At 41.4% G+C, this 18,051-nt stretch overlaps 2 protein-coding genes across 3 annotated transcripts in view; one reads left to right on the forward strand and one right to left on the reverse strand.

The window, feature by feature from the left end:
- The window catches only part of LOC118366802 (F-box-like/WD repeat-containing protein TBL1X), a 40,380-nt gene extending 34,918 nt beyond the window's left edge, over window positions 1-5,462 (forward strand). For both annotated transcript variants that reach the window (XM_035749493.2, XM_052493369.1), the window contains exons 6-15: window positions 221-350; window positions 481-544; window positions 653-750; window positions 857-917; window positions 1,029-1,150; window positions 1,354-1,428; window positions 1,535-1,662; window positions 2,603-2,768; window positions 3,028-3,129; window positions 3,373-5,462. In XM_035749493.2, coding sequence (XP_035605386.1) covers window positions 221-350; window positions 481-544; window positions 653-750; window positions 857-917; window positions 1,029-1,150; window positions 1,354-1,428; window positions 1,535-1,662; window positions 2,603-2,768; window positions 3,028-3,129; window positions 3,373-3,399 — 973 coding nt within the window. In that variant the 3' untranslated portion in view covers window positions 3,400-5,462. The remainder of the gene's footprint in view (window positions 1-220; window positions 351-480; window positions 545-652; window positions 751-856; window positions 918-1,028; window positions 1,151-1,353; window positions 1,429-1,534; window positions 1,663-2,602; window positions 2,769-3,027; window positions 3,130-3,372) is intronic.
- A 231-nt stretch (window positions 5,463-5,693) lies between these two features.
- Window positions 5,694-16,242, reverse strand: LOC118366803 (G-protein coupled receptor 143-like). Its single transcript, XM_035749494.2, has 10 exons — window positions 15,969-16,242; window positions 15,372-15,652; window positions 13,456-13,565; window positions 12,952-13,046; window positions 11,697-11,789; window positions 11,038-11,147; window positions 9,034-9,142; window positions 8,124-8,241; window positions 7,696-7,963; window positions 5,694-6,155 (listed from the first exon to the last, which is right to left on the reverse strand). Exons 2-10 carry the CDS (start codon window positions 15,628-15,630, stop codon window positions 6,052-6,054), a joined length of 1,266 nt encoding a protein of 421 aa, XP_035605387.1. The 5' UTR covers window positions 15,631-15,652; window positions 15,969-16,242; the 3' UTR covers window positions 5,694-6,051.
- Between the last annotated feature and the right edge of the window lie 1,809 nt (window positions 16,243-18,051).

Raw genomic sequence — 18,051 nt, forward strand, 5'->3', positions numbered from 1 at the left:
CAGGGATGGGTCAGTTCTGGGTTCAGCTTTTCTGGGACTTGTGAGGCTAGAGGAGCTCACTCACACACTCTCACACACACTCACACACACACACACACACACACACACACACACACACACACACACACACACACACACACACACACACACACACACACACACACAGTCTCTGTCTGTCTGTATTGACTTTCTCTTCTGTATTCTGCCTGTGTGTGTCTAGGTCGGGAGACTCGACAGCCCGGATCTGGAACCTGAACAGTAGTTCCACCCAGCTGGTGCTCAAACACTGCATCAGGGAGGGAGGCCAGGACGTCCCCAGCAACAAAGATGTCACCTCACTAGACTGGAATGTGAGTTCTCAATTGTCCATTCCATCCATCTACTGTGTCAATTCTCACTTGACTGAAATGGTCTGGAACGGAACATTAGAAGTCCTCTATACTGAGTTGAGTTAACTAACTGCTCTATTTGACCCCATAGAGCGACGGGACACTCTTAGCAACAGGATCTTATGATGGATTTGCAAGGATATGGACAAAAGATGGTTTGTTGAGTTTTGTTGCATTTTAATTAATATATATTACAGTGCCCAATGCCCATTCTGAATCATATTGTCATCTGTGCAGATACATTAAACTCTTGTCTTTCACAGGTAATCTGGCTAGCACCTTGGGGCAACATAAAGGTCCTATATTTGCACTGAAGTGGAACAAGAAAGGAAACTCTATCCTCAGTGCTGGTGTAGATAAGGTATTTAAAATATATATATATATTATTTAATCTAATTAATCAAGTAACTCCAGTAGCAATCAACTATCCCTGCAGTATTTGCTATGTATCTGTTGTCATTTTCCAGACAACAATCATTTGGGACGCACACACAGGAGAGGCCAAGCAGCAGTTCCCCTTCCACTCAGGTAAGCCCCCTGTGTCACGAACAGAAAGATGTAGGACTTCAGCTGCTTGGGTGATGTGAGTTAACCCTTTGAATATTGTCCTTGTCCTTTTGTTTTGCATCCTACCTGCAGCTCCAGCTCTGGACGTGGACTGGCAGAACAACACAACGTTTGCCTCCTGCAGCACAGACATGTGCATCCACGTGTGTCGAATGGGCAGCGACCGGCCGCTCAAAACCTTCCAAGGCCACACGGTAAACAAACTACATCTCTGTTCTACCCTCTACAATTCACACCACTGAGGACCAAGTCACACTTAGGATTTCTCTACATCCTTTATTTTCCCAAACTTCTGAAGGTCTGTAAACAGGATAATGTGTAACTATTAAACGGATAAGCATGATGTCTTATTGGTCCTCTACAAGTCTATATGTCTGTCTTCCCATGTGTTTTTCAGAATGAAGTCAATGCTATCAAGTGGGACCCGTCAGGGATGTTACTCGCCTCCTGCTCTGATGACATGACTTTAAAGGTAAGGCCAGCACTTCTACTTCAGCCAAGATTTTGGACAAATGACCATGATCTCCATATGTCAATATAATAATGTAATGATTACACAGTGCTGTTCTCTTTACCAGATCTGGAGTATGAAGCAGGACTCGTGGGTCCATGACCTCCAGGCCCACAGTAAAGAGATCTACACTATCAAGTGGAGCCCTACCGGCCCCGGCACTAGCAACCCCAACTTCAACATCATGCTGGCTAGGTGGGACACACTCACAGCACCTAGACTTGTTCTGGGACAGCGTTGTGATGAGTTGAGAATGGACAGTGTGTGTGCCAGTGAAGGGGTCTCTTGTCAAGTGTCCCAGACATTCTCTCAGGGCTAGTAACTGTCAGTGGATCAGGGACATAAAGCCTATGCTTCCATATGTAAATGTTACAGTTCAAATACCACAGGCATTTACAACCTCTTCTGAAATCCCCTGGGATGGGCGTATATTTCACTCTGGATGTAAAACTGCCATTACTGCTATGACTTGTTAGGAACTTGATAGTAATCTGAGGTAAATGCGGTATTGTACACCAAGATACAGCTCATGTCTGATCATGTGATTTAATTGGTTCTTTCCCAACTTCTGTTTATTAATTTAGTTTTAATCTCACAATATTTTCCTGTGTCCTTGTAAAGTGAGATTTGCAGTCTAGCCAGGGGCAGCCCCAGAAGACTTGGCTTACACTACCTAATAATACCATTTTGATGAGAATGTGTTAATGAACGTCAGCTCCTCTATTCATTCACACATGCTCTCAACCGCATCTCTCCTTTTGTGGTGACAGATGTTCTCACCGATTCTACAACATCACACATCTCGTTTTGGCTTTGTGGATCAGCATTTTGAATTAGAGTTTGCATCGAGCACCAAAGCCAACTTATTGACATATGTCTTACATTTCATATCCTTCTTTCTATGTAGTGTTGTTGCTAACCTGAAGCTGGAAAAACGACTTGGTTGCTACTTTGTTATAAAGGTGTTAACTCTCCTGTCAAACCCTGTAAATGACCATTAGTACTGAAAGATCAGTAATGACTTGTTGGTATGAACAAAGTTTGAGTTTTCATTTATTTCAGTTACAGTACGTATTTTCATTTAGCAGATAGATGTAGATGGAGAACTGACCATGTGCTCTGTCCTACCCCTCAGTGCCTCGTTTGACTCGACGGTGCGTCTGTGGGACGTGGAGCGAGGTGTGTGTATCCACACCCTCACCAAACACCAGGAGCCTGTTTACAGTGTGGCCTTCAGCCCCGACGGGAAGCACCTGGCCAGCGGCTCCTTCGACAAGTGTGTCCACATCTGGAACACCATGGTGAGTCACCCTGGAGGTTATAACTCAGTTAACAGTTTATAATATGTAACAGAGTTTAGCAGATTGTAACAGATTGTAACAGCTTATAACAGGTTATAGCATCTTATAACAGTTAGTTAGTAGGTCCTATGGTCAGATAAAACACCTGGCCCGATGTTTAATACAGGCTGTGACATAGTTATTAGGTCAAGCAGGCAACTATGGTCCTCAAGCAGTCCTCACCAGAGTTGGTGGTAATGTGGTTGTGTTGTGGTTGCAGTCTGGAGCCTTGGTGCATAGCTACAGGGGGACTGGAGGGATTTTTGAGGTGTGCTGGAACAGCACAGGAGACAAAGTTGGTGCGAGCGCTTCAGATGGATCGGTATGTTTGATACAATTATGATTTGTGTTTTAAAATGTATATCATTTGTATTGATGTGTTTTTATTTTTTTCATTTATGCATGTACTACTACCACTCATTTTTGTACGTTAAACCAAAGTGATAAAAATAAAAGACCTTAATGCTTTAGTCTCAGGACCAATGCTTTCAGAAGTGCATGGGGAGAAACCAAAATATTCTGAAGCATAATATGTATTATTAATCATGCTATCTTTGCCCTCCAGGTATGTGTTCTCGAGCTCCGAAAATAGCATCCTGGCAGTGATTTTGAAGATGGACCCTGGAATGTGCAGAAAAAATGCCTTCTGCCATCAGCAAACACACTCTAATGGTTCAGAGCAGGCCTGGCAATGTGGAGGACAACCTCAGAGTGGACACAGGAGACCAACAAAATACTTGTTCTAACTATTACAACCTACTCAATGGATTTGTGTCTCTTGTTTGAGACCACAAAGGGAATCTGCTGGGTTAATTCATCCACAGGACTGGACTAAATCTATTAATAGTTTTTCAGCCATGCTTTAAAAGGTGCCTAACGAGGAAGTGAAATGACCACCTACCCCTGCTGTTATTTGGCTAGGGCCTGAATCATGAGGAAGGTTTGCTGAGGTTTGGGTGTGTTTGGGGTCATATTGTGAGAGAAAGGTTGTGTGTTAGAACGTATCTAAGCACATGGTGTCCTGAGTTGAGAAACAATGTGGGAGACATGAGGAGAGTGACATTGTTAGTGCTGCACTGGCCTCCTCAAATGTGATGTTTAAGTTGTCCTGAGTGGGAAATGGTTTCTGTTTCAAGAGCTCTTCTTGCCAATTTTTCTCAAATGGACTTTTGAAAGTCAGAGTAACACAAGGCGTTGCTATGAGGTAGTTCTGTTCTCACATTTAATAACACCATTTCAATGAAGAAAAAACTAACTTTTAATGATGTTTTAATTCACATGAGGAAGAAAAAAAATATTTTTGTGGACATCTTTACAAGATGCATAAAGTGGTTTATAAGTATTCTCCCTTCTGGATGTAAGTTTTATGAATGTAAAGATATGTGAATTAGATGAATACACAGACTTATATACTGCGTATATATGTTTATTTACATTACACTTTGGCGTCATCCTCTAGACGCTCAATACTGGCTGGAGATATTGCCCCTTTTCTTTGCTGATACTCAGTTACAAGACCCTGATTAAATGTAATGCATGTCAGAATTATTTTTTGACCATGTATGTTCTTTTATTCTACCAGTTATGTGCAACAGGTTGGTTTGTCAAGTCAGGTGGCGCTGAGGTGGACTGTCGTCATTTCACAAGACGTGTCAGTGAATTTAGTCTGTATTCAGTCCTAATGACAACCAATGAAATGGAGATCAGAATAGACAGAGAACATGATGACTGACCAGGAGAGACCAGGAGAAGGAGAGGAGGCTGTGAATGTTTTAATTGTGTTGTCTCAATGTTGCTTTAGTAGCAAACTCATCACTAGTCATCTATTGATATTTTCTAACAGTACTCCTCTGTTTGGCACCGCAAGCTATCTGACGTAAACCCAGGTTACACTGACCGATCAATCTGATTGGTCAAGCGAAAGTCCTGCTGTAGCTTCTAAGCTGTGATTGGTTGAATTCAGTGGAGGTCCTGATGTCTCCACTGCCTGATCTAATAGGTCAGATTTGACTTCTGATTTGAGATACCTGTATAATGGATTTAGCTTTAAATGGGGAAGTTGGTTTTTCATGGCCCGTTGAACATTTTAGACCTCTCCACTGGTACTGAAGTGAAATCACCCAGGGCACCGGGCCATGCCAAACGAACTCGCCCGTTGTGTGCTGTATGTGTATACTTGTACTTACCATGGTCTAACTTGATATCTGTCTCTTCGAACTAACAAACTGACAATGCCTGTTTACTGGTCCCTTTTCTCTCTTTCAGTGAAGATCATTTTAAGAGCAATGTGTGAAGTGCACTTTTTCAGAAGGTAGGATCAGCTTTTGTTTGGATTTGTGATGAAAGGGGAAGGCCAGCATTTTTATTTCTTGTTTTTTTTACGGCATAATCGGGCGTTGATTGATGGATGGTTCATTGTCTGACTTATTTTTTGTTGCTGCTGAGAGCCATTATTGTCTGTGTCAGACTGAGAATCGGACTGTGGTTGGTGGCCATCTTGGCATGCTGAGAAGCCCAGTGTGGAATAATATGCTGTGACTGACAGCGATCACTCTCCCCCACCCAGTCTAGGGTATGGTCATCTGTTTCCAAGACTAAACAATGAAATCACATTATGTCTCAAATAAAGCACTCTATTTTGATATTAGAAAAGCCTTTCCTTGTATTGTTGGGTTCTTGTCGTTTCCCTTTAAATGTGGCTTACGCGGCAGAATGCATAGCATTATTATGATAATGTGTATATGGAGAGGTAGATATTTAGTGTCAGTGTAGCACTTTATCAGATACTTCATGTGATCGTTTAACTCATGACACATCAAACTTGAAAGAAATTACAAAATTCTTACTCTCCTTCAACTTGTGTTAAAGATAACACTATCACAAAACTTCATTGCGCAATGTTTAATACGGTATAAAATAGAACCAAAGTACAAGGTTAACAATGTAACGTTCAAAACCCTATCTACAAGTCATTTACCTATAAACAACATCTCAGGTAGAGATATATTCCCGTTCGTTACTGGCAAACCCTTTGGGGCCTGTCATATATGGACACCAGAGATATGAGAAGCAGACGGACGGCCAAGTGTGTCATGTTCTGTGATAACAAACCTTTAACTATGCTACATTAGCAATGGAATGGCAATCCTAAATAGGGAATAGGGTGCCTTTTGGGATGCGAACTAAACCATGGGGGGGGGTGCAGAGAGTGAAGGCTGGCAGCAGGTTTTGCAGGCGGCTCCAGCTAGTGCCTTGCAGAGCTCCCCAATGATTCTCCATCTGCGTCTATCTCCTCATAGTCTCGGTGCTCAGTGGACATGTGGATTTCAATTGTACTAGACTCTGAACCTAGCAAGACAAAATAGGGGATAGGGGAGATGACTCAGTTAAGGCGGGTATATATATATCCCTTCTCTTACACTTCAAATCAACACTCCCATGAGTCTACAATTAACAAGTCCTCTGCTGCAGCTCTCTTCATTCAAGGCATGCACAACACCTTCATACAAGTAGCATATCTCTTACCATTGCAATTTCTTTTAACAGTTTAGACAAGACTATTTACATGTGTTATGGGTTAAAATATATGTTTGGATCCTCTTGTTAAACCTCCCCCCAAAAAACAAGCCAAACAAACTTCCAACACAACTCTATATCGAAACTTAAATATAAGATCCTTGAGAGTCATAATACAGGGCCAAATTCATAAACAAGAAACACTAAAGCCTTGAAAGTTGTTCTTTATTTCACGAGGAGTTTTCATTAAAAAGTCAGGTTCACTGTCTCAGATCCTGAACAACAATCAAAAACATTAAATATCTGTGTACATTATCTTGAAATTGTGCACCGAAACATCTCACTAAGGGCTAGATTCTATCTGATCTGAACTTGCTGACACCCGTACAGCGGTTGTTTTGGCTGTGTTGGCGGAGGAACTGCGTTAGTTGTCAAATCCAAAAGTGTATCCTTGCCTTAGATTAACCAGATTACTTTATAATCTAACAAATTCCACGCTACAAGTTCAAACACTCGAATGCGAGATTTTCTATTGTCTACACCTCGATTAGCCTGATAGGCTATAAATGAACATGAAACCATGTATTTGCCGACACTTCCTATCAACATTTTGAACTTCTAACGCGGTAGGGATAATAAGGAAGAGAGTGGTTTGTGACACACGAGGCAGCCGCTGAAATGTGTCTGCTCATACCACAGTTACACCTCTAACATCGCCAAAACATTGCTATGCAGATGTCTGCCAATGCGGGTTAACACTCAATCTGATTGAATCATGGCCTAAGTCTGCTTAAATAGTAGAACATAAAAATAAACAAAAACATAAATTTCTCCCAAAATACATTATATATTTTTGTCCTCACTTAATTGTAATATAACCATGTGAGAGCAGAAATATTGTCATTATGGAGTTAAAAGATGCAGCAGCACATCGCAGGAAAATACACATTCTACGACTACAGAAACAGTTCATGTCATTTCATGATGAGAACCAACGCCTTTCTGTCCCTGGTCATTTCTCCTGGCTCAGACCATCATCCTCTATAATATGTCATCTAAGCTGGTCCTGGGGGACAATCTCTGACAGTAATATTTTTTCCAAAACTGGATTTATTAAGGAAAACTTTGCCCGGTGAGTGAGGACATTCCCTATGAGTCTGAAGTCATCTATAACTTTATCATCTAAAACCAAATCCATACTTGCTGGTATGATATGAAGCAAACTGAGTGCGGCTTTATTGGCAGCACCATGCACAGCAGAATGTAACGTTAGATGATGCCCAGCGTGTGTACAACAGGTTTCACCAGCCTTGATACACTGGGGAGTTACCATTGCCATTCTCCCCGCTCTGCAGCCACACATGCCCTTTACCTTCTGATAGGACGCTGATGGCGTCGGAGGCCGGCTGCCCGTTGCCTGTCATGTTCTTGCCTGTCATGTTCTTGGCTTCCTGGACATGGCTCTGGTAGAGCAGGGTGGAGCCCACGATGGGGTTGTAGCCCCCCACGTTAGCCGCCGAGGTGGAGGCTGAGTCCCAGGCCAGCTCCCTCCTCGTCTGCAGGCTGCAGTCCACTTTGAAGCCCGTCCAGCCATGGAAGGCCAACGTGTTGAGGAAGCCTGACATGGGGTTCAAGATCCCCTGGAAACAGTAGAACATAACACAGAGACCTTCAGATATGAACAAACCTGAGCCTTCAAAATAACACACTAACATTGGTGCTGGACTGGTTTGCTGTACAAATGAAAACTTCTGGCCAAGATCGTTTACTGTAAAGTACATGCATTGACAGTGAACCCACCATGATAAACCATGTGATGAGGGCTGCGTTTCGTATATTCTTCAAGTCACCAGCTTTTATATCTGTCTGCATCTCCAGGTAAAACAGCAGGCTTTCATTGATGATGTTGGGAAGCCAGCTGAAAAGTGGGAATCACGATAAAGGTATCGTACATTAATGTCAGGAAAGCATACTGAATGTCAATACTTTTTTATAATTAATCTTTTTTTTCATTGTGAAAATGAGTTAAGTTCCTCTACTGACTAGACAGATTCACCAAGGGCTAGCTACAATATGCCAAATTTGGTCTCTGGCTGCATTTACACAGGTAGACCGATTCTGATGTTTTTTCCACTAATTGGTCTTTTGACCAATCACATCAGATCTTTTCACATCAGATCTTTCTCAGAGCTGATCTGATTGGTCAAAAGAACAATTAGTGAGAAAAAATATCAGAATTGGGCTGCTTGTGTAAACACAGCCTTAAAGTAATTGATAAAGAGTGTAGTAAAAAAAAGTGCCAGTTCTTCAATTTTGAAACGTGGATCTGAGAATTCAAGGGCCTCTGCAGCTCTCCATAATTTTCGGAAAACGCTTTGTAGAAATAAATGGATTTACACCACAGCATTATAAGTATGGCCTCTTTGAGGAAGGTCATGGACTTTATGAAAAAAAGGTCACACATAAGCCATTCTCCAGCATTGCCAGGAAACACAGTTGCCTTAACTTAATCAAATGTAGGTTTACTTTATTGCCAGGACCTGTAATATAGATTCCACCATAACCCATTTACTTGCCGTCAAGTTTTGTATGCTGTTTGGCTAACACAATACAATAGAAGACAGGAGAAATGTTATAGACTACATACTATGTATCCCACAATGACATTCAAATTTCTGGTCTTTCTCTTAGATAAAGACAAGTTTCTTGCCAAATAAAGAAGACCAGCATGATTTTGAAGAAGCGTATTTTTATCTCTGTTCCCAGGCGTCTCTCGTTTTCTGTGTAGATCCCTTGTCGTCCCTTCAATAATGATGTCACTGAATGGAGAAAAAAAACTAAGGTTCACATTCTTTCTTTCTGCTTTTACAATAATCGCAGTATGTTTCTTCTGAAAAAGAATAGCTATAAAAGATCGAACCCATTTAAACACATCTCTGTAGGACTCTACATTTAGATACAATAGAGCTGTTAGTATTTACAGTTGAATTCGGAATTTTACATAGCCCTTAGCCAAATACATTCAAACTCAGTTTTTCACAATTCCTGACATTTAATCCTAGCAAAAATTCCATGTCTTTGGTCAGTTAGGATCACCACTTTATTTTAAGAATGTGAAATGTCAGAATAATAATAGCGAGAATGATTTATTTCAGCTTTTATTTCTTTCATCACATTCCCAGTGGGTCAGAAGTTTACATACACTCAATTAGTATTTGGTAGCATTGCCTTTAAATTGTTTAACTTGGGTCAAACTTTTCTGGTAGCCTTCCACAAGCTTCCCACAATAAGGTTTTGGCCCATTCCTCCTGTAACTGAACCAGGTTTGTAGACTTTTTCAGTTCTGCCCACAAATGTTCTACGGGATTGAGGTCAGGGCTTTGTGATGGCCACTCCAATACCTGGACTTTGTTGTCATTTTGCCACAACTTTGGACATATGCTTGGGGTCATTGTCCATTTGGAAGACCCATTTGCGACCAAGCTTTAACTTCCTGATAGATGTCTTGAGATGTTGCTTAAATATATCAACATTATTTTCCTCCTCATGATGCCATCTATTTTGTGACGTGCACCAGTCCCCCCTGCAGCAGAGCACCCCCACAACATGATGCTGCCACCCCCGTGCTTCCCGGTTGAGATGGTGTTCTTCGGCTTGCAAGCCTCCCCCTTTTTCCTCCAAACATAACGATGGTCATTATGGCCAAACAGTTCTATTTTTGTTTCATCAGACCAGAGGACCTTTCTCCAAAAAGTACGATATTTGTCCCCATGTGCAGTTGCAAACTGTAGTCTGGCTTTTTTATGGCAGTTTTGGAGCAGTTGCTTCTTCCTTGCTGAGTGGCCTTTCAGGTTATGTCGATATAGGACTTGTTTTACTGTGGCTATAGATACTTTTGTACCTGTTTCCTCCAGCATCTTCACAAGGTCCTTTGCTGTTGTTCTGGGATTGATTTGCACTTTTCGCACCAAAGTACGTTCATCTCTAGGAGTCAGAACGTGTCTCCTTCCTGAGTGGTATGACAGCTGCGTGGTCCCATGGTGTTTATACTTGTGTTTGTACAGATGAACGTGGTACCTTCAGGCATTTGGAAATTGCTCCCAAGGATGAACCAGACTTGCGGAGGTCTTGGCTGATTTTTTTTTATTTTCCCATGATGTCAAGCAAAGAGGCACTCAGTTTGAAGGTAGGCCTTGAAATACATCCACAGGTACACCTCCAATTGACTCAAATGGTGTCAATTTGCCTATCAGAAGCTTCTAGAGCCATGACATCATTTTTGGGAATTTTCCAAACAGTTTAAAGGCACAGTCAACTTAGTGTATGTAAAATTCTGACCCACTGGAATTGTGATACAGCGAATTATAAGTGAAATAATCTGTCTGTAAACAATTGTTGGAAAAATTACTTGTGTCATGCACAAAGTAGATGTCCTAGCCGACTTGCCAAAACTATAGTTTGTTAACAAGAAATATGTGGTGTGGTTCAAAAACAATTTTTAATGACTCCAATCTAAGTGTATGTATACTTCCGACTTCAACTGTATCTATGTATGAAATATCTGATATGAGTGTGCCTGTGGATGCGGCCTATGGGCCCTGGTCAAAAGTAGTACACTAAATAGGGAATAGGGTGCCATTTGGGACGCATTTGCCTGTCCAAGGCTCTGAATCATAAAGAGCTAGCCAGCACCAGAGGGGCAGTTTGAACTTACCTGCAGACACAGTCCTGGCGAACAGTGTAGGGTTGACTATAAGCACCAGCAGTAGAGGAGCGTAGGTAGTGATGTAGTGAGGAATGGCATGCTGCAGGCCATTCTCACAGCTGCAACACGAGAAAGGCACTGCACATCACACAACCTTACATGTATCCTCCAGGCATGGGGGAAGGATCACAGGAGTAGCAGTACAGAGACATGTTGGGTTAGCACACCACAATCCTCAGTCATTTAAAGGTGTAGTTCAGGATTTTGGCAATGAAGCCAAACTTTTCAGAATCAGATGAACTCGTGGATACAATGTTCATGTAATTGCATCTAACTTCCTTCATACTGGACGCAGATACAGTACATAAAAATCGTAAGTTAATTTGACTCTGGGGAAGTAGATAAAGGGCCTCATTGCCAAAGTCCCGAACTATCCCTTTAACTACAATAGGGCTATTGACTGTCAGTGTACAGCACAAGTATTGGAATGCGCAAAAAAAATGGTCTAACATCAAAGATCCTGAGACAATGTTCACTCCTTCAAGTATCTTGACAGTCAGCAGTACAGTAAATGTTGTCACAACTTCACAAGCCTACATTTTCAATGTGATTCATGACAACACAAACTTGATGTCACAGACACAGCCAATGGAGAGCTGTTGACATACCTGGAGATGGATGGGTAGTAGAGCATGGCCACACCCTCCACACACAGCAACACGGCCAGACCCCATGTGATCATGTGATACAGGATGATGGTACTGACGGAACAACAAGACATCACGTCATTAGGCCCCGAGTTTGGGTTAATTATGCCACATGGCCTGGATTTGAATCTTTATTTAAAGCTTTTTCATTTCAATTTTATTTTATTTTTTATGTCAGATGGTCCAGTACCATCCTCAGACAATTGTTTTCATTTTTGGTGTAATTCTCATTTCTGGAAAAGGCTTAAAATAGAGGTTAAAATCCAGGTCATGTGACATGATTTACTAAAACACAGGGCCCTAGTCATGATTCATGAGCCAGGCAATGCTTTCAACACAGAAACATACACTAAATGTACGAAACATTAAGGACACCGTCCTAATATTGAGCATATTGACAATTTCTTGATACATACGGGAAACTGTTGAGCAGCGCTGCAGTTATTGTTTTGTCCTGTTCATTCACCCTCTGAATAGCACACATACACAATCCATGTCTCCGTTATCTTAAGGCTTAACAATCCTTTAACCTCCTCCCCTTCATCTATACCGATTGAAGTGGATTTAACAAGTGACATCAATAAGGGATTGTACATTTCACCAGGATACACCTGGTTAGTCTATGTCATGAAAAGAGCAGGTGTCCTTTATGTTTTTTAAACTCTGTGTAGTATATTTCACACAATATCTCACGGATTACATATGAGATACACGGTAACGCCCAGAGAGAAGTGGTATCAGAACTGAAGAGCAGATTTTCACATTCTCTGTCGAATGGAAGTGGCATATCATTAGGACAGTATGAATTAGTAATCAGTAATTAAACACAATATTTGTTTTTGCGCTACATATGTCGCTGTGGTACTTTCCCCATCTGGAAAGACAGAAGAGTATTATATTGAGGAGTTGCAGCTATATTATATTGTGAGATTACTGATATTATATTGAGAGAGCGCACATCAGAGAGCAGAGGAGGCTCGTGAAGGGAGGACTGCTCATAATGAATGGAATAATATCAAACCCATGGAAACCAGGTGTTTGATGTGTTTGAGACCATTCTTTTGATTCCGTTCTATTGATTCCGTTCCAGCCATTACTATGAGCCCATCCTCCCCATTTAAAGTGCCACTAGCCACCACTGATTGAGAGAAAACATATTTGATATAGAAGTGATATAGCAAAATGTGATTGATAGCAGGAGGAGAGTATAGACTACCTGATCCCTGCAGATCTTTTGACCACAAGGAAGACATCCACAGCGTAACAGAAGGTCCACCAGAAGGATGCACTGAAGAACAGCTGGATCCACATCTGGGGAACACAAACCAGACTCTACATCAGAACAACACACTATATATAAACCATACTGCAAGGGCCTACCGGGTGGCGCAGTGGTTAAGGGCGCGGTACTGCAGCGCCAGCTGTGCCACCAGGCTTTGTCGTAACCGGTCGCGACCGGGAGGTCCGTGGGGCGACGCACAATTGGCCTAAAGTCGTCCGGGTTAGGGAGGGCTTGGCTGGTAGGGATATCATTGTCTCATCGCGCACCAGCGACTCCTGTGGTTGGCCGGGCGCAGTGCACGCTAACCAAGGTTGCCAGGTGCACGGTGCTCTTAACCGCTAGGCTACCTGCTATAACTCTTCTTCTGCCAGGTCAGGAGTTTTTCCTGGTCAGGTTACATGGTCAGGAAAAAGTCCTAGACGTGGTTATCATACGTACAGCACTGCCGACGCAGAACACCTCTGGCCACACGTCGCTGTTGTTGGCCACATTGATCCCTCTGACAAGGTTGGGCAGGCCCAGCCAGATGGATGACCTCACTATGATACCTGAAGGAGACAAACACAACATCTCAAAACATCTGACCGTCTCATAAAGATCTGTTTGATAAGGCTCCTGACTGTATGGATGGAGTCTCCATTGATAACACACTCAGTAGAACGGTCAAACAAATGCAACAAGGCTCAGACCACAGAAACTACATAGAAATAGAGGGTGATTTTTAAACATCTGTCCGTTAAACTGTCATCTTTGTGAGGTGGACGGAAATCACCATAGCATCATACACACCTTACAGGGTATTATACTGGAGTTAAATCCTCACTGGCTTTAATTAACACTAGAAACAGATAATGAAGCTGTTGCTTATTTGGCTCGTATTATTACAAACCTTGTTAATGTGATTCAGTCATGGAATCCTTTTTATTGTGGTTACAAGTGTAATGGAAATACTAGAGACCTCAGGTGATGGTTCATAAGGGCCTTAGCGCTGCCCTGCTGCACTGTGCTATGAGGAACTTAACGTGATGTACTTGATGCTTTGGCTGAAATGTGGCATGTTGAACGTATTCAAGTTGTTTTTATTTGCAGTAGGAAAACAACCCTGCTGGGAGAAACTGGAACCACATACTATTCAGGTTAATTACATTATTCTTTGACACCTTCTGTAGAAGCAAAATAACAAAGAAAGGCATACCTTTGTGGGTAGAGGATGTCAAATGAATAATTTCTCACTACCAATTGATGTAACGTGTTGATTCATTGTGTTCTAATGTCATTTTTATTGTAGACAATGAAATAGGATTTCATTGCAACAAATATATCAGCATATGCATATCAGTATATCAGCAATGAAGAATAGAATTGATCAAACACCCTCAGTTCCATTCTCACAAAAGGACAGCAGTCCTCAGTTCTTCTTCTCCATTGGTGTCTTAACTCTACTAGACCTTCTAGTAAAGGCCATGACTCAACTTAAAGTGCTTTGATTTAGTATGCTATCATTTTGTGTGACAAATGTCCATTTTGTGCCAATCTCAGAGGGATATAACATGTCAGAATGACAATTCAAGCAATGATGGCCGACTAGACTACACCTCTCACATGAGTCTAATTCTAATCTTACTATATCAAGGAATTATCCAACACATATTCTAAATTCAAACAGTAGCCTAGGTGATGTTAAGAAACTGAAACTACTATAGTAGCTAGGCCTATAAATGGCGTCATTTTGACACTGCCAGGAGACAAATCAGTCCAATGGTTGGCTTGTGGGACATACTGTATTTTCTTCATTGTGTATAATTGATTACCGTTATGAAAACAAACAGGTAAGAGTCCATTCTTTTACAATGCATAAATGGTTTATAACAACTTGAAAATGTTGGCTCATGCGTCATCATAATTAGGCTTAGCTACATGACGTGCCATGAGTGGATTTCCACGTGAGACTGTGAGCTATTACAAAATGGGCAAATTGAGCAATATGCCCAATTGCATGTGATATTTGTTATTGTTATTGTGTTACTTTTAATTTTTGTCTACTGGGTAAATATTTTCTTCTTGAACTGCACTTTTGGTTAAGGGCTTGTAAGTAAGCATTTCACGGTAAAGTCTACACTTGTTGCAGTCGGTGCATGTGACAAATAAAGTTTTATTTGATAAAAACTGGTGTTTCACTAGCAACAATAGTAGATTCCATTGTCATAGGCTATGATGAACAATTAAAAAGATCAGAGTAAAGTAGGCTGACACAATTCTAAACTTGGTGTACGCCTACAGCTTTGATTAAACTCTCCATCGTATCGGCAGTGACGTGGAAAGTGTTGATGACAAGTAACGGGACATTTCCTTACCTGTACATCCCAGAATATCACATATGCTGATGATAAACAATATTCTCGACGAAGACGCTGGCTTGGGAAGAGGGTACTGTCCAAGGCGTCTGTAACCCCTACGTTTGGGCAAAAGTTGTAATATAGAAAATACCAAACTTAAACCCGCGCTACCAATGCAAATGGCGCTAAAGAAGAGGGGCTGAAAAGTAATGACAAATTCAGTCGATGCGTCTCTGTTTGGGCAGCAGAACGTCTCCAGCCTTGGGGATGCCATCATGGACTAGATGCAGAAAAGCAAGCTACGGTGTCAGGGGAGAAAATAAAGGGAAATTCATTCATTTAGTCGTGGTATGAGCTGCTCCCAGTGAAAATCACGGGTTGAATCATCATGTGCTTCTATTTAATCTTTCCAGTCAGGGTTTAACTGCCCCACATGGTAAGAGCCTACAAAAGGAATGTTGCTCTGACATTTGGAGTAAAAAGGCTTACTCTTTGTTCAGTTACATTTTTCCAACAAGTTGTCCTTGCCTCTAAAGTATAATTTGCATTATGAGTGTATGAAAATGTGAAAATAGGAGTGTATCAATGTGTGTTCAGGAAGAGATTGTGACTCACCTTTAATAAATAGCAGAGGCTGTAGTCCTGGTGGAAAATATGAAATGCACAGTATGCAAACCTTTTCATTTCCTACAACAATTTACCCAATTATACAAGAACATGTGATCATATGCAGTCATTTAGAGTGGTTTGAATGTAGGTAGGCTACATTTGAAAGTTGAAATACAGTAGCAAAGGCCCTACCCTGTCCAGACAGATAGATTATGAACACCCCACTGCACAGCCACTTGGCCTGAGTAGGTAGGGAGCTGCTGCATTCCAACTCTTAAGAACCAGAAAAGCAGGTGCGGAAAGGATTTGTGGAACAAAACAAAGGAGCTATGAATAGGCATTGATTACAGAGAGGGCATTGAGTGGGTTTATGCAATGATAAACTATTCTAATCCATGCCCTTTCTCTGACAAGGCACAAAGTAATTTATGTGTTAGGTTTACAGTGGCAGGGATTAAATCAACATCATTTACTCCTGAGGTACTGACCCGTTGCACCCTCTACAACCCTGCTGGTCATCTATGAACAATTGAACATCTTGAAGAACAATTTTGCCTTAATGGCCATGTACTCTTATAATCTCCATCCGGCACAGCCAGAAGAGGACTGGCCACCCCACATAGCCTGGTTCCTCTCTAGGTTTCTTCCTAGGTTTTGGCCTTTCTAGGGAGTTTTTCCTAGCCACCGTGTTTCTACATCTGCGTTGCTTGCTGTTTGGAGTTTTAGGCTGGGTTTCTGTATAGCACTTTGTGACATCTGCTGATGTAAAAAGGGCTTTATAAATACATTTGATTGATAGATTGATAGTAGGTTATTTGATTTTGCAGCATCCCCCTGGAGAGCTCTCTCTCCCTTCTCTGTCTCGTTCTCCCTCTGAACAAACCTCTCTCTGTTACTGTCATCTGATGGTGGATAAAATAACTTTAAAGAATGTTTTCATCTGGACTGTCCTTGGGATAGAGAATCACCTCATTGCATCCATGAAGAGTGCATGTCACAGAATGCGCAAAAAAGTGCCTTGCTCTTTTGCACACCAATATCTCTACCTGTACATGACCATCTGATCATTTATCACTCCAGTGTTAATCTGCAAAATTGTATTATTCGCCTACCTTCTCATGCCTTTTGCACACATTGTATATAGACTGCCCTTTTTTCTACTGTGTTATTGACTTGTTAATTGTTTACTCCATGTGTAACTCTGTGTTGTCTGTTCACACTGCTATGCTTTATCTTGGCCAGGTCGCAGTTGCAAATGAGAACTTGTTCTCAACTAGCCTACCTGGTTAAATAAAGGTGAAATAAAAAAATAAATAAAAAAATGTTTTCTCACTGTCACATGTTTTCCTCTCGATAATGTCAATGAGGGGTAGCAAATTTGGGGTATTTAAAAATCAACAAATTTATGTGGATGATTAGTTTATTATTGTGGCGGAACTGCTTTGGGCAGTGTCAGTTGTTGATAATGCCAGTGTACCTATCACAGGTGCCTGGTGGCACTTTAATTGGGGAGGACATGATTTCCATGTGTTTGATACCATTACATATCCTCCATTTCGGCCATTATTGTGAGCCGTCTTCCTATCACCAGCTTCCTGTGGTACTTATGTATAATCTCGGTTATCCCAGAACTAAAGTCTCACGTAATTGGTGGGTTGCTCGATTTATGTTTACGTGGTCTGTCCACGAAAGATGAACCTATGCCAGACAATGCAGTAAGTAAGTATTTCTGTTGTATTTCCTCTAAGACAACATTGTATCCTCCAAATGGAAAAAGTAGGGAGCATAAAATGTTTCCTGGAAATTTCTCTCTCTTGCAAATCTCTGTGAGCCTTGAATTCCTTCTTGTAAAATGTTGCCATTTAGAAGCCTATCCAGCCAGCTATTTGAACTGCATTTCTTTCCAATAACACACGTGTTTTTGGAAACTTGCAAGTAGGCCTAAATTCTGCATCTACAGCTGATGAACGGCCACTCACGGAAAAGTACTCCTCCATTTAAACCATGGCTTTACAGTTTGTATCCAACTCCTCTTCAGAGGGCAAAGTGTGTGTCACACAGGGTGTTGACAATAACCCAAACTATGAAA

This window comes from Oncorhynchus keta, chromosome 34, assembly GCF_023373465.1.
Source record: "Oncorhynchus keta strain PuntledgeMale-10-30-2019 chromosome 34, Oket_V2, whole genome shotgun sequence".
NCBI classification, from domain to species: domain Eukaryota; kingdom Metazoa; phylum Chordata; class Actinopteri; order Salmoniformes; family Salmonidae; genus Oncorhynchus; species Oncorhynchus keta.

Bases quoted from the DNA above. Each gene is read 5' to 3' on its own strand.
- LOC118366803 (XM_035749494.2), bottom strand. From the start codon at position 15,630: ATGATGGCATCCCCAAGGCTGGAGACGTTCTGCTGCCCAAACAGAGAC. The intron at 13,566-15,371 runs GTAAGGAAATGT...TGTCTCCTTCAG, and splicing joins TGATATTCTGGGATGTACAG to GTATCATAGTGAGGTCATCC. The intron at 13,047-13,455 runs GTACGTATGATA...TGTGTTCCCCAG, and splicing joins TGTTCTGCGTCGGCAGTGCT to ATGTGGATCCAGCTGTTCTT.